The 16,676-nt window shown below is 41.0% G+C and overlaps 1 protein-coding gene across 1 annotated transcript; it reads right to left on the bottom strand.

The window, feature by feature from the left end:
- Nucleotides 1–5,746: 5,746 nt before the first annotated feature.
- On the bottom strand, nt 5,747–16,621 carry LOC125716196 (inactive phospholipid phosphatase 7-like). Its single transcript, XM_048988334.1, has 2 exons — nt 15,802–16,621; nt 5,747–8,294 (listed from the first exon to the last, which is right to left on the bottom strand). Exons 1-2 carry the CDS (start codon nt 16,283–16,285, stop codon nt 7,906–7,908), a joined length of 873 nt encoding a protein of 290 aa, XP_048844291.1. The 5' UTR covers nt 16,286–16,621; the 3' UTR covers nt 5,747–7,905.
- Between the last annotated feature and the right edge of the window lie 55 nt (nt 16,622–16,676).

The raw sequence follows: 16,676 nt of genomic DNA, 5'->3' as shown, positions 1-16,676 counted from the left end.
GTCTCAAAGCTGCAGTTTAACACATCTTAGTCTCAGCTGTGATGCTAGCAAATTGTGGGCATTCATTTTGACAAAACGTCTTCAACGAGCTGCGCAATTAATGAACATATTTTTGTTTTCTTCATGCTGCATCTCCTGGGGTAGGGTTGTGGTTTTGAGGTAAAGACACTTTCAAAACAAGGAGGGAAAGAGTTGCTGAATGAAGCATCACAATGCACAAAAGCAAATCAACAAACAAGAGAGGAGGCGATTAACGCAAATCAAGAAATAAGTGCAAGAGGTGATCTCAAAGAAATAAAAGGTCATGGAATTATCCAGATTCTGCCTAAATTATCCTGCGGCAAGACTGCTTTGAAAATGGTGAGGGAGGGCAGCGATGCACGCAAGAAACATCAACGGTTTATGTGGCGATACATAAAAGGAAGATCAATGGTTTATGTAGAAAGTCAGCATAGTCTCCTAAGTGCAGAAAACTGTATGACAGGGTAACGAAATACCAGCATTATTATAACAAATTGGTGGTGTTTAGATGTAAATGAAGTCATCTAAAATGAAGTCGATGTGAAGCCAAGCAGTGTGTTTGGTGCCTGAAGCTGGTGTTATATGGGTCTCCTGGAAGGGACCGAAAAGCTTATTATAACTAAAGAAATGACTGGCATAAGTGAATGGCCAGGAAAAACCATTCTAAATGCCATGTCCTTGAGTGTTCCAGTCAAGGTCATGACTTGAGTTATATTATGCATCTGTTGGATGGACTGGCTTCCCATCTGGGATGTAGCCCAGCCATGTGAGCTGCACTGCCTGGGATGGACTCCAGGCCCCCATACTACCCTGACCAGGCTGAGCAGACAAGAGATGGATGGATAGATGGATGGATGGATGGAAGGTCTAGAATGGTCAACCGATCAGTGTCTCTTGTCAGCATAGGATATAAATTTCCCATAGATAAGTGAAAAGCACACATTTCCAGTTCAAAAACATCATTCAAAGTTCTAAAAGATTTTTTCATGCATGTTTTACTTTAACAGTAACAAAAAATTTCAGCGTAAATCAATGGGAAAAATATCAGTTTCATGATTCCTTATGGTGACATGAGAAGGTGCTGAAGTAAGTACAGACATGTACCCAACATGCCAATGCTAGAATTTTTACTTGAAGAGTAAGAAAAACTGGGAAACATAATCCAGAAAGAGAATGAACTGCTAGCAAATAAAACTGATGGTACATATATCCAAATATGAAGCCATGCACAGGTGCACAAACAGGCGAAAGCGACGCATCTGAATGCATGTTACCATAACTAAAGCATTTGTAAACCACATGTTCATCGTACAATATAAAACATCTGCTCTATTTTTAATAACACTGGCTTCATAAGCTAATTCTTATTCATAATTGCCTATATATACACAAGGTACTGTGTTACCTTCATAGGTATGGAATACAAGTTATGAATTTAATGCACAACTTACCCCGACAACCTGACCACTATAACAAACACTAATATCCATCCATTTTCCAAACCGCTTATCCTACTGGGTTGCGGGGGGTCCGGAGCCTATCCCGGAAGCAATGGGTACGAGGCAGGGAACAACCCAGGATGGGGGGCCAGCCCATCGCAGGGCACACTCACACACCATTCACTCCCACATGCACACCTATGGGCAATTAAGTAAGTCCAATTAGCAACAGCATGTTGACCGTGGGGGGAAACCGGATTACCCGGAGGAAACCCCACGACGACATGGGGAGAACATGCAAACTCCACACACATGTGACCCAGGCGGAGACTTGAACCCGGGTCCCAGAGGTGTGAGGCGACAGTGCTAACCACTGCACCACCATGCCGCCCCAACACTAATATCGTTTATAAAAAACAAACAAACAAAACCATTACATCCCTGTACTGGATAAGCTCTTTTTGAAGATAAATGGATGCATTTTTGAAAAACGTGTCCTAAGTGTATTTATGCTCATTCAGTGGCCGTTTCATACCGATTAGGGTTGCCGAGCATTTGGAGATGGTTTCTGCACACCGCTGCTGCACTGAGCTGCCACATACTTACGGCCTCCTGTGAGCTTTAATGGCTATGACACTTCATTATCTATATACTCTACAGTATATACTCTAGACAATGTAGTGCATGAATCACACTACATGTAATCACACTACATTTACAATATCACTTAGATCGCTCATCTTATTTGTTCTAAGCCAAACAGCTGTTAAGCCATCTGACCCTTCTTGCATGCTGTATAAATTCAGCTGCAGCCAATATGTTAACAAGCAGGCGTACTTATTAATACTTGCATGATTTTAATGACTTTAAATGTCTTTGCAATTAAATGCTTTCCATTAATGAAACAGCGCAGACTCTAGAAAGTGATTCCAGTTGCAAGTGAGGAATCGAGTAAACCTGTCCCATGTGTCTCCAGAAAGACGGCCATGATCTTCTACAAGTAGTCACTTTGTAAGATGGAGCAAAGCTACTCTCTGTTGCTGACAGTCGTGAAAGCATGACCTGACAAGCTGTAACCACATTGACAATGTGGGCCTCTGGTAGCTGTCCAGCGTCTGGGACAGAGTGTCTGCTGAGCTAAAAGCTCTGCATGGTTCCAAGTTGATACTATTGGAGACTTGGATGACAACCTTGGTCTCCAAGAATGATGCATCCATTGGATATTTACGTTAAAGCTTTGTCACTGACTTACCCACTGGATGCTTCAAAGACAGTGAGAACGGGCAATAAAAGGTGCTTATCAGTAGTACAGGAGGTCTATAATCTAACCTAATGGGAGGAGGAAAATCTATACTGGGCAGATGGATGAAGAGGTAGCCGAGGATCTCTGAGTCTGGAGCCATATTGCTGCAGGCTGCTATGTGTGAACTGTACAGTTTGGTATTTATAGGCTGCTGAGTCAGGGACTCTAGCAATGTTACCTGATCGTCATGGCAAGTGCTGGAGGGGAGGGGAAGGAACTGACAGAAACAGCTGCCCCCATCTGTGGACACACACTGGGTCTGTCAGGAGATTTCCCAACCTGGGCACCGTGCCGGGCTCCACGGATCCAGTGGAAGACCTAGATTAGAGTTTTTTTTTTTGCTAAAAGCTCACAGACCTGTAGGTCAAGTGTGATTTGTGTATCTGTTTAGTCACTATATGATATCAAAATGTAGGGATTTTCCAGTGTACACAGTATCACGAGAGACATCCTGAAGTGACCTTTGGGGTTGGCTTCAGCGTGATTTATCTTGTGTTCCTGCTCTGTAAACTAAAGAAACGGTCATCAGTTTACGGCCCTGTTGACCACTCATGTTCTAAAAATGACTGACAGGGTGTTTATCAATACCAAGAACACAAAGATCGTACTTTTGCTCTTGGCAACAGCGGTCTTGCTAAGGTGCCTCCCAAGACCAAACTTAGGACACAATGAATCATTGGGATTGTTATCATTATCGACCGATGCATCCTTGATTTTTGGAGCAGGACAAGAACAACATCCGGAGATTTTTTTCCGTTTTCCATGTTTATGTTGTTGAGTAACTTGCTAAATTGCCCGTAGGTGTGCATGTGAGAGTGAATGGTGTGTGAGTGTGCCCTGCGATGGGCTGGCCCCCCATCCTGGGTTGTTCCCTGCCTCGTGCCCATTGCTTCCGGGATAGGCTCCGGACCCCCCGCGACCCAGTAGGACAAGCGGTTTGGAAAATGGATGGATGGATGTTGTTGAGTATTGGAAGTGCACTTCGGCAATGGAAGATGATGCCAAACGGGTATGCTAGAACACAGGAACGGTCAAGCACGCATATTGATCAAAACCCGAGAACACTCTAGACAGAGATGCATTGCAGGAGGAAGTGTTGTGTACTGCCTTCACTTCCTGTGTAAGTGTGTCTGGTTCTATACGCACTCAGAACCCAATACCTTCTGAAGACATGATGCCCACTTCCTGTCTCAGATGTCACTATGGCAGCAGCAAGTCGTCCTTGAGGGAAATAAGAAAAATCTGAAAGAAAAACACTATAACACCTTCTGCCAACCATTCAAATAAAACTAATCTTTGGTAATGTCTCCATCATTCATACACGACCTTCGAAAATCCCTTTCATGGTCTGCAATGTATCGCACACGCTTTCACCTTCATCCGGCTCATTTTTTCAAATTTGCATGGCTATAAACCTCACAAAAAAAATGAAACATAATTATAATTTCTCACCGGGCATAATTAAACTATGAACCTTGATTGAGGTTATAAATTTCATTCAACATTTGTCTGCACTATTATTCATAAATTTTCCCAATAGATTTATCTAAATCCTGAAAAATAAGAAAAGCAATGCTTTTCCTACAGTCTTAACGGCTAAAAACCCGCCAACCAGTTTTAACATTTTTACCATGAATAGAACTATGAAATGATTATTACCTTTTCACACTGAAGACTATGCCCCTATGCAATTTCCCCGGAGAGTCTCTTAGCATTGGAACCACATGTTTTACAGTCCTTCTCCTTTATAATTAGCCGGCACCTGCGATTGGTTGTCACTCTGACAGGTATTTATCGGTAAGTGTCTCTCACTGGGACGTTAAGCGACTTCCTCTGCATTACTCCCAGACAGCATTTAGTTAGGGGCTCTTTGTCATTAATAAAATAGAACTGGAGGGACTATTAGACATGTAACAATCTAAGACATAATGACATTTTCGTTCTTATAAGGCTTATGATCTTTTAACTGGATGTTACACACTAAGGAACCACCAGGATTGCTAATTCTGTACCTGCGTTCTGATAATATGGGCATTATCTGTACGTTGTTATAAAAAAATAAAAATACGTGTTTCTCCTTCACAGCGAAATAAAGTTGCTGTTATTTGCACTTTGCACCCGGTTTCTTCTTCATTTGCTTCATCTCTTCCTTCCCCTAATTGGTGGAGAGCTGACAGCTTTGTAAGTTGTGACCAACCCCTGGTAGTATACTGTAGCGCAGGCTCACGCCAGGTAGTGCTGAATGGTCTGCTGCCTGTTGCCATGGCAATCTTAAGCCATGGCCAGAAATTGCTTTTCATTTCTGTGCCTCTCCACATTTCTTAATATCGTTATTCCGAATGGTAGATGCTCATCATGTTTTTAAACAGGGAGATTGACAGAGAGACTAAGTAGCATCCCTACATAAATAAACAAACTCAATACTTTTTAAGCTACTTATTTGCTAATCTCATTAACATTATTTTGGTACCTCGGCTTAGTCCATAAAACAGGCTGATGTTTCATCAATATTATCTGAAGTAAAGAAAACATTTCAGTGGTTAACTGCATTGAGTACTTATATTACCCTGGTAACTTTAAATTCTGCTCGAACAGTACCTGACCTGCATACTTAATATGAAACAGCCATGTGTGTGAATGAAATCTTTAAATAGGATAGTTGCACTGGGACGAAGTTAAAGATACATCTGACCTTTTGTGCACAAGTTTAGCTATAGCAGATATTGGTTTGAAATGAAGCATTACCAGGCCATGATATAAGACCTGTATATGCTTCCAATAAGGTGTGACATTAACTTTGAGGAGCAGAAATTGTAATTCATGGACATTATGAGATCTTAAAAATTCCCTGAAAGATCTGTATAGCAGATTTTGTCTTCTTATGCCTTCCAATGAAGTAAAAGGCTAGTAAAAAATGTCCTAAATATCCTAATTTATGGTTATATGACATACATGTGAACCTTATTCAATTTCTGGAATAATATAGGTTGAATCCCTTTTTATTGAAATATTTTACATTCATTAATTATATCTTCACACAGTTCTTATCTTCTTATAAAAGAAAATCATGCAAATTTTAAACCATACTCATAACCAAAAGTTTATCGAACAGTCATCTTAAATTAAACACTCTTTCTGTTTAAACAAAAGAACATCTCTTTCAAATTCAGGACTCTCTCAAAAATCTTGGTAAGAGAAGCTGAAGCAGAAAATTAAACTCAACTAAAAATGATCTCTGGGGAAGGAGAAAAAAACAACGAAGGAGTCACTATGTTCAAAGACAGTGTTGGAAAATGGCTGCCATTGCACTCAGCACCTGACACACTCAGGTGATAATAATGCAGCAGGTGTACCTGACAAATGCTAAGATACACAAGGCCAGACAACTAATCTTTCAACCTGACACCTACGCATACAGTTTCACATCCATATCTCACACGCAGAAACACTCAAGGTCACAGAATGCTTACTTCATATAAATATTTATATTTTCTAAGTGTCAGTGGTAAACAACAATAAATGTGACCTATCATGTTTAGCCCAAATGAACGTCTGTGAGTTACCACAGAAGAATTGCCACCTGGTATTTACTGCCCTGCAGTCGGTTTATTAACAGTGCTGTCTACACCAAGTAATCAAAGCAAGCATTCTGGTACAAAACCGATGAAATTATGCGATTTTCAGTAACTGATGTACAAAATCTGTAAGTGTGCTTCCTGTAGACAGGGAATTAGTTAATCCCTAAATGACGACAGATTTGCATGATGGACTTATTGCTAGTATCCTACAGTTATACAGCAATATATCACTGCAACAAGATTAAATCTGCCTCCCAACCAAAAGAAATGATGAAAGGTAACAAACTGTACCGTCTCTCCTGCAAGCACGTACATGTTATTAAACTCTTATTTCGATAAATATATCACTGTGATGAATACAGAAGCTACTCAGAGTTTTTCAGACTGTGGTGAATCTTTGGGTCCAATGACAGCAGCATTCATTCACTGCCATGAGTAACCAGGGTTAAATCTGTAGCTGGACAGTATTGGGGGACCAGGGGGTCAGGCACCATACCCTGCAGAACAAAAAAATACAAAAAGCATCAGAAGCTCAGTCAAACTGGGCTGTAACAGCCCTCTGGAGTCCCATTCACAGAGAAACTTTCCCCAGTTTCAAAATACTCCCAAGACGATGTAGGTCCAATCCGTGTACGAGATCCACCTCAGTGCGCTTGTCCATTGGAAAGAAAAAAATTCCTGAGACTTGATTCTCAAACGTTGATTCAGTGAAGTTCCTCTAAACTACTGAACAGTTTAAGAGGGAAGCGATTTTTTTTTTAGACTGCATTAACTAACACCTGAAATTTCTGCATAGATTGTTGAAAAGTGGAAAGCCAACCGTCACACTGCATAACACAGACGAATGAACAACTTCTTATGCGAAATCAGTAGCATAAGAAACAACAACGATCTGACAGTGGTTGTCCATGTTTGTTTATTGATAAATATTTAGGGAAAATTATTTGGTGATTCTAATCGTATGAAAAGCGGCGTTAAATTTTGACATATAAAAATGTCAGGTTAGTCACTTCTACTTGGAACAGTAATCTGTGCAGTGTGTCGATAGGAGACGGATGGACGGGGGATAGAGACCAAGCAGCGGGCTCAGAGGAGCAGTAGAAAGTGTTGGATTTTTAAATTCTGAACGTGCAAATGAACCAAAGCTGCTAAGTCCCTGATCCGTATTTGCAGATGTGATCCTGAAATTTTCATAAAAACTGCTACTCCGCAAATGAAAAGGAGACAAGGAAAACTGAGCTCTCACAGCCCATGTTTGACACTGTTTATCAGCGCAAAAACTCTTCATTTTCGATTGTCATGCTGACAACAGGGAAAACGACTTGGAGATGACATTTCTGAAATTTAACGAGCGTTTAAGAGGCATTGTAAACTCCCAGCTGAAATATCCACCACGACACTGATGGAAAAGCGAACCATTCTTTACGTATGCTTTGGCATTATACGAACAAACTAATTTTAAAAACGGAAGCGAATGGGAAGAAGGAGCGGATAGCCGGCAGAAAACGAGGAGTGGGCACCTAAATGAAAGGAGTGCGAGCGTCGTGCATGCAGCGTTTAAGCCTTAAATAAAGGGACTCCAGCTGAGTGTGCCGATGGAGATGAGGGTCTGGCAGGTGCTGGAGGGCAGCCACACCATCTCCACCAGGCTGTAGTGCAGGAAGCCCAGGGCGAACCCGCAGCCCACGTCGGTCAGGTGGTGGCGCCCGAGCAGGATCCGTGAGACCCCGACCAGGAAGGCCCACAGCACCAGGAGAATGCGCAGAGGCACGGCCAGCACCAAGTGCGACAGCAGGAATTTGGCCACCATGACCGCCCGACTCGCATGGGCTGCTGGAAACGAGTAAACATCCATAGCCACGTAGTCCAGGAAGCTGGGGCTCAACTCCAGGGGTCCCTTACGCTTCACAAGCTTCTGCACACCAGCGACGGTCATCACGTCCAGAATGAGAGCTTCCAGGAGAAATGGAGAGAGGGGGAGGGGGTTAATACTGCAGCCTCAGTGGGGAAGGACAGGCAAGATGTTTGCATAATGTGTTAAATCCTATTGTCTTATTGTGTAGCCATTTTAAAAGATGCACAACCAACTGGATTGCATTTTACTGAACATATCCATTCATATTTATGAAGAATCCAATTCAGCAAAGAATACCAGCCTGAACAATAAAAAAAAAAAAACAGGATTCATATATGCATCTATGCACTTCCATACACATTACATACAGTGAGCCACTGGATCCAAATAGACTTCGATTAATCATATCTTTAAATAAAAGCATCCAATGGAATGTGGCAGAATTTCATTTTAGTTTGCCCACTGACACATATATCTGCTCTAGTTTGAAATGGTTCAAGATTTTCTATGACGTCAAACTCTCATGTAGTACAAGACAGGGCTTGTGTAGTGTAGAGATCTGGACATTACTGAATGTGTATTTATTAAAGTGACTTTTATTCACAATGGAAACCTGTTGGAAACTGAGCTGGTCATGCGCGTTATTACATGCAACGACAAAGTTTGTTTTCCTCTGGCTGATATGGTTAATAATCAGGGCAGGTTGCTATAAATAATACAAGTAAAAGTAGAAACAAATGGTAAATTGAAATCTGGAGTATATTCCCCAGGAAAACAGTTTGTCAACGGTTTGACCAAGACGACAAGGTAAGACCTGCCCGCTTCCTGGCAGCTGTCCAACTGCATCACATGAGTTTTCATTGGGAAGACTAAACAGGGAAAGGAAATATTCACCCAGCAAGCATAATATTAAGCGAATGGTTGACTGCAGCTGTAGCTGTGATATGAAACAATGCATCCATGGTTGGGAGGAGGGAGATTTCTGGAGATGCTGGAAGTGCAGCACCTCAGCTGTTTGCCCATATTGCCACCCTATGAAGTACAACTCGGTGATCTTCTTCTCTTCACCATCTGAGATTTTTTCCATGTGTAGCTTCATAAGAACATTAGAATCAACTGTTAAAACCTTGTTCAAGGACAAGGTTGCCCTTTTTTTCTCAGATTATTCCTTTAAACTTCAGTGAAAGACATGCACCAAAAAATAACAATTTGTGGAAACATTAATACTGTCTGTCACAAATTCTAAAGATTATCATCTGATGGGTTTTTTTTAAATGAAGCCCATGGATGAACCATGTCAGGATCCATGTTCCAGATATCAATTTCTTCTAGGAGGCTGACAGTACACTTATTGTTCCAGTGTAAACCAAGTAGAGCTAGACCAGTTTGGTCTGCTTTCATTGTTTATTCCTTCCAGAATCATGACATCTACCATAATGCATGTATTGTTCGACTTGGCATTAGGGGAAGTGCACTGTGATGTTTTTCTGGAAGGGACTTATGTCTGAAATTAGCCTGATGTCTCCTCTGAAAGTAAACAGTATGCAAGGTGGAAGAGTGGAAATCCATGCCATATAATGCCACATCATATATATATAATGTCAAACTACAATACCAGATGATCCAAATGTAATCGATTCACGGTTTTCCAGATGCTTAGAAAGAACATTATTTACCATGTTAACCAACACAAAGTTTTGCAAATTGTAAATCAAATAATGCATTTATAAGAACAATAGGGATCCAGCATCTATGTTAAAACTGTTAAAACAATTAAGCCCTAGTCTTGCATGGCAGCCTCCGCCACCGGTGTGTGGATGTGGTGTGTGGATGTGGTGTGTGGATGTGGTGTGTGGATGGGTGAATGTGAGGCATGAAATGTAAAGTGCTTTGAGTGCTGTTAAGAGTAGAAAAGCGATATATAAATGCAGTCCATTTACCATTTACCAAGCCAGAGCTTTCAACAGATGTTAATTTCAGGGAGGTACTGCTAGCTGTCTGCACAAGGTTGTTGATCCCTCATTACTCAGCCCTCCTCTATGCCTGCATGTCCGAAAAGACTTTGTGGGGGGCATCCATCCGTTTCTATGGGAAAAACCCTTATCCCAGCAACGACAACTCTAACCCCTACCCAGCCCTAACCTTACAATAAATAACCGATCAAAATGTAAGACTTTTGGCATTTTTTGTTTTTTTGACTGCAGTCACAATTTTTTTTTATAAAATATCCCCTCGTGGGGACTGAAAAAATGGTGCCCACAACAGCAAAATAATAGGTTATTATCATATCGTCAATAACTTAGGAAGCTGGGGCAGAGACTCGAACCTAAGTCCCAGAGGCAAGAGACTGGAATGTTTCTAGTGCTGAAAGACAAGAGGGGCTTAGCCCCCAGGGCTGTAGGAAGGAATTAGCGCGTATAGAGGGCTGAAAATTTTCACCAAACCTAAACAGGCTTCTTTAATTTTATCATCGCATGTACAGTAATTATGTTATTATCTGGCTCACTTTATTTCACTGGCTTCTCTGGAAGATTCCCTGCCTTTGGTCTCCTTAGTCTTTAGGATGTCTACCTCTTTTTTTAATTACATGAGTAATTAACTAAATGAGTCCATGAGTTTTTTTTTTAACAGCCTACATGTTGGGGTTGTGTTCATTAAAAACACGCTAGCAAATATATCTAACAATGCATTTAAAAATATTAAATGTGAAACACAATATCTAAAGATATGTAGTTTCACAACTCCTCTTTCTTCTTGCTTGCCTACCACTGATTAACCATTTCTGTATGCAACTGAAGACAGACTACCAACATTGGACAGAAGATAACATAATGATGTGGTACAATCATTAGTTTATTCACTGGTAGTTTAGTTCCTAGTAAAATCTGACAGAGCAAAATAAGCATGAATATTTCTCAAAGATTTATTCTGCCAAATGAGGATATAGTCTCACGATCTTTGACAATGAAATTATCTGGCCACTTCTTTCTGTTGAACTGCGGATAAACGTTGCTACTCGCTAACAAGCAGCGACATGTAGCTTCCGCCTGGGTCCTAATGCCCGCGTTACCTATAGGAGCTTAAACAGCCAGTACATAATTTTAATTAAATAATGATAGCTAGACTTACAGTATTATTTTTAATTCCAATGCGTAGTCTTTCTTCCATTCGTTAAGTGCATACCTGCGCTCAGTGATATCTTGCATGAAACGTATGGATATATAATTTTTAAATAGTATGATAATTACTATATTTTTAGGGGGGGGGGGGGCTTGGGATCATTTTAGGGGGGCTGAAGCCCACCCTAAATAGGCCTAACGATGCCCATGGTGTGAGACAACAGTGCTAGCCACTGTCCCACCCTCAATTCTCATTATGCCATAATAAGATATGAGAAAATGTTACAAATTACATGAAAATAGGATGTCATAAGTATTCAATGTGATTCCAAATATTAAAAACAATTAAAAAAAGTCTGATTAACTTATAAAAACGTTATTTATAGAAGGCATTCAGGGTTCTGCATTTACTCCCACGGATGCCGTTTCAGTATCTAAAGACAAAATTATCTGCTTTTCCACTCAGCAGTCCTTCAGGAAGCCTCTCAGCGCAGCACCGAGGACTGAGCCGTCACACGTGCTATCCCATCAAAGACAGATTATCTGCTCTCGTATTCCCCTATCTCCTGACCCACAAACCTCGCCGCATTCCGCGATCCTGCCCGAAAAACCTTCACCGTAATCAAACTGGCTCAGCTGCAATCGGAACAGGAACGGCAGAGAAGCACGGCAGGGCCATAGGAATCGCTTCTCCGATGAGGATTTTTAGGGGCTAAAAATATACAGAAAGCAATTGTAGTGAACCTTCAACCAATATTGAAACAAAGAATATTGCATTGAGAGTAATGCACTCAGAAGTCAATTTAAAAATGTGCTTTGTTGAGGCTGCTGAAACCTTGCTTTGTCAGATAAAAGTACCTGATTTTATCAAGTTAAATTATTTTCGAAAACTAGAAAACAAATAAGCAAAGTGGTTATAAGTGTTTTACAGCTCACTGATCTTGATACTCTCATAGCAACCAAACTTTTTATTAAAATGTGAAAAAAAACTTAAGATGCTAAAATAACAATTATAAAGTCACATAAATGACTATTTATCTTTTTCTCCAATTTAATCCAGTTGGCACAGTAAATGGCTGGAAACCTCGCGATGACCTAACCCTTGCCAAGGCTGTGTAGTGAATCTAGATTTACTAGATTGTAAAGGCAGCGAATAATGCTGCTTTGTTGAAGCTGTATGAACTCACAAAAACATAATTCAATATCCCACTGCACCGTTCTGTACTTGATCAAATGTATGCATCTTATATGCATTATAATTCCAAGATAAATTCATACCCTCCAGCACATTAAGGCAATACATTCAATTAACTGTGCAGATTTTACATATTTACAACTTTAAAAATTGATAAAATGTTCAAAATTAAATGAACTGTGAATTATTTTTTCACTTTAAATGCAAATGCAGCTTAAAAATTCGAATGAAAAATTAGGGATTTGGCTGTCCTGTCACAGTTTTCTAAGAAAGTATTGCTTTTGCGTGAAAACAAAATATCCCCAAAAGTCATATGACTGCCAGACCGTTTTGAGATGCAGTTTGGTCTCTATGGCAGGGTCGACTTGGGGGATAAGCCACTCCACTCCAGGTCCTGGCTGGGGTCATCTCAGACCCCAATCTGCAAAGAACCTGCAGAGGTGGCCTAAATGATTATGTCCAAAGTGTCATTTAACCCTTCGTGCCACCTGACAGGGTGCTGAGACATCCATGCGGGAGGTAAAAGAGGGATGCCCATGACATCACTGAGAAGCACCCAATCTGCGGTGTACATTTCAAGGGGGACATTTTTAGCCACAACATTCAGAGCTGGAAGAGCGTGACTGCACCAAGTGTTTGGATGAACCCCACAGACATGCTCCAAAAACATGTTATGCTATGGCGTCTAGGCGCTTTGACAGAGCACTTTACTGTTTCATTTAGACCAAAATATTATGAACGTTCCAGAAATGGATGCCCGCGGGTAACAGGATGAGACCATAACTGTGTGAAAGATCTCAAGATGGTCAAGTGCAGGAAAAGCAGACACAGATTCAGTCAGTTTCCTAAACACCTTCATTTAAAGGTAAACAACAGCATTTTGAATTTCCTGCCAAAAAGCACATTTATTAGGAAAATATATTCCAAATATCATTTCACCCACTTCAACAGGAATGACCGGATAGGAAGAGCTACGGGGCTGTGATGATGGTACATCACCTCAGACGATCTGCCAACCTATGATCTTCCTCCCCGTTACCTAAGATATCAAACATTCTGAGAGTCCCAGCACATTTGCCAGGGCGAAGTTCACGATGGCCTCCTGTGGGTGAGATTTCCCTGAAGACACAGGCCCTTTAGGTTTCACCATCATCACTGACTCAGCTCTTAAACAGCCCATAGGCCAGGAATAAACTTTGTAGATAAGCTATAGTTTTGGTAACCATTGACATTTCCATGGCAATTTATTGCCAAGTAACCCAATTAGACTAATTGTCTGCTTTTGGTTTTTAAAGGGGCCAGCTGGTTAGATGCAGGGAAACAAATGAGGACGGAGATCAGCTAAATCAAACATAAAGGCTTCAGCATGTATTTCTGGCGGTTGTATAAATTGTGTAAAATAGTGTGGTATAAAAACAACGCAATGCAAACTGATTCCATTAGGCTTAAATCACTGTCCCAATTTAGAATTAGACAGTAAAGTAATACTTGAACAAAAGAACAGTAAAATGATGAAAGTGAAGAGGATATTGCTTTTCAATGCGTATTTTCTTATAGAATTGAAAAAGGGGGTATGACTCAAAGGAAGAGGGAAGGTTGTCAGAGATATATGCAACCAATATAAGACTACCCACCCTGTGCCAAGATATTTGCAAGCTAATATTTCATCTGTTCGGTCAGATTGAACTCGCAGTGCAAGATGTGCAAGGTGTTTGGGGAAAACTGCAGTGGTATGAAGCAAAATCTAAGACCCAGTGCTAAACTTCAGAGGCAGTGAACACTGTTTGTTTAGTTTACTTCTGTCTTAAGTGATTTACGGTTTGTATACTCATGAGTGCAAGACAACTTAAGTTTCTATTCCCAATGAAGCCAAATCCAATTTTTGCTTTGTGTAATCAGTGATGAGACACCTAATTCATATCACCGCGTGACGATCGACCATCTGTGCAAATTACAAACAGCAATCAGCCTGCTTTTAGCAACGCTATATAAGAGTGTCTGAGTGAAGAGTATGTGTCCACTAGTACTGCAAGCTGAGACAGACATTTGAGCTAGGACAGCCAGTGACTTTCTGAAATACTATACTGTCATGGTAGCACACACCAGACAACTGCTGCATGAGATTGCACAGCACTGTTTAACTCCCCGCATCCCCCCACACACATATATATACAAACCTCGTTACAACTTCAGATACATCTGTATGTGTGTATAGGTGATGTTCACTAAGGTGCACAGAAAATCACTTAGCTGTACACTTTGTATTAACTTTGTCTATTTTTGAGATCTCCTTATCTACCAGTGATTCCTCTGATAAGGTGGATGCATGTCAATTCAGCCCAGGTCACCCCAATGAGCAGTCAACACCAATTCACCTGAACTGCTTGTGTTTGAGTATTTGGAGATGGGGATGTAGACATCAGGTCATGCAAAGTACACACACACACACACACTCACACACACATGCAATTTTATCTTTGTGGGGCCTCTCCATTCATTTGCATAGGGAAAACTCTAATCCCAACATGACGATCTTAATCTCTACCCAGCCATAACCTTAACCATAAGTAACCAAACTAAATGTTTTTTTTTTTTTTTTTTGCAGATTTAATACAGATTTTTATACAATTGTGTTCCCCTTGTGGGGACTGAAAAATGGTCCTCACAGCATCAAAATAACAGTTTTTTTCACATTGTGGGGACATCTCATTCCCACAATGCAATGTATACCTGGACCACACACACACACACACACACACACACATCTTGAATGGGAGAGATAAGAAAGGTGTAAACAATCATGTTATCTGCAAAGCAACTCTTTTAATCCCTCAAACTTTACTTAACAAACAAAAAACATAATAATTATGTGAAGATATAATGTGGAATATTTCAATGTTTCAAGCACAGAATGTTGGACTTTTGTTGTGGTCTTTTTATCGTAAATTAAATGCCGGAAGGAATTTAAGTCTGGAGCAATTTCATACAAATCCTTGCAGGGAGGAGGTAATTTGAGACCCAAAGGATGGAAATGCACCCAGAACAGCCTATTTATACACACTGACAGACTTAACGGCATTGGTAACTAGGCTTCCAGTATGCCTAGGTCATAAAAGATTTTCTTTTTCAAAAACGTGTACTACACATCACATTAAGAAAATAATAATTAAAAACACTCGCTTTTCTCATAGCAAAATTTGCTTATTTGGGGTGCATGCATAACATTGCAGCACAACAAACTAGAAAAGGCTACAGCGTATTTTCATAAATGATTTATTAGGAGCAACTCACCGAGTAGAAGGTTGACCAAGACCTCCTGCCCTGCCAACGTGTTGCTTCTGCTGAGACACAGAATGGTGCCACAGATCCACGGGATGAAGTGGCCGGTGAGCGCCAGGAGGCCCACGATAGAGCGGATGCTGCCCCAGGAGGAGTAGGAATAGGCGCAAACCCCCAGGCGCTTGGACATGCACAAGTCGATCGCCAAAAGGGAGTTAAACGCTATGCCTTTGAAGGAGGGGTTAAGCTGCATGCAGTCCTCTTCGGGTAATTTGACAGATTCCCTTCGGTCCTTGTTATGTTCGACCGATTCCTGTGCATGATCAGTCTGTTGGTGCGGGCACTGCTGGTGCTTCGTTTGGCCGCCTCGTCTCGCAGACCCCCGAACTTCACCGCTACTACTATTCCTTAGAGGGTGGTTCAGTGACATGAACTCGGGTCTGTTCAGGACATTGTTCCGATCCCTTGTTTTGGATCTACTTTGATGTGCAGGCATCTCGATCTCGTGGTTGTCGTTCTTCAGTTTATCGCTTTAAGCAAATCAATTTACTTTTCTCGCCGCTGACAGATGTGTAGAGGTTATAAGCGAATACGGTCCTCCTGACCTCTTACAGCTACAAACCTCGGCTATATTTAGCCTAACTCCCTTACTATCTTATTAGACGAAAAACATGCAAATGCTGTTTACTCCGCGCTGTTAAGAAGCTTGTACACCACTGACTGACATCTGCTACAGCCAATCCAGTGAACGCCAATCTACAGAAAAAGGAAAAAACGAACGGATTAGTGACAGGCAAGAGCCTTCGAAGACAGCTGGGATATTTTAAGCCCCATACCGTAGATACAAGAACAGTTTCACTCTGCAGAGCATGTTGGGAACTGTATTT

Source organism: Brienomyrus brachyistius, chromosome 2 (assembly GCF_023856365.1).
Source record: "Brienomyrus brachyistius isolate T26 chromosome 2, BBRACH_0.4, whole genome shotgun sequence".
Classification (NCBI taxonomy): domain Eukaryota; kingdom Metazoa; phylum Chordata; class Actinopteri; order Osteoglossiformes; family Mormyridae; genus Brienomyrus; species Brienomyrus brachyistius.
This window is presented reverse-complemented; position numbering and strand designations above follow the sequence as displayed.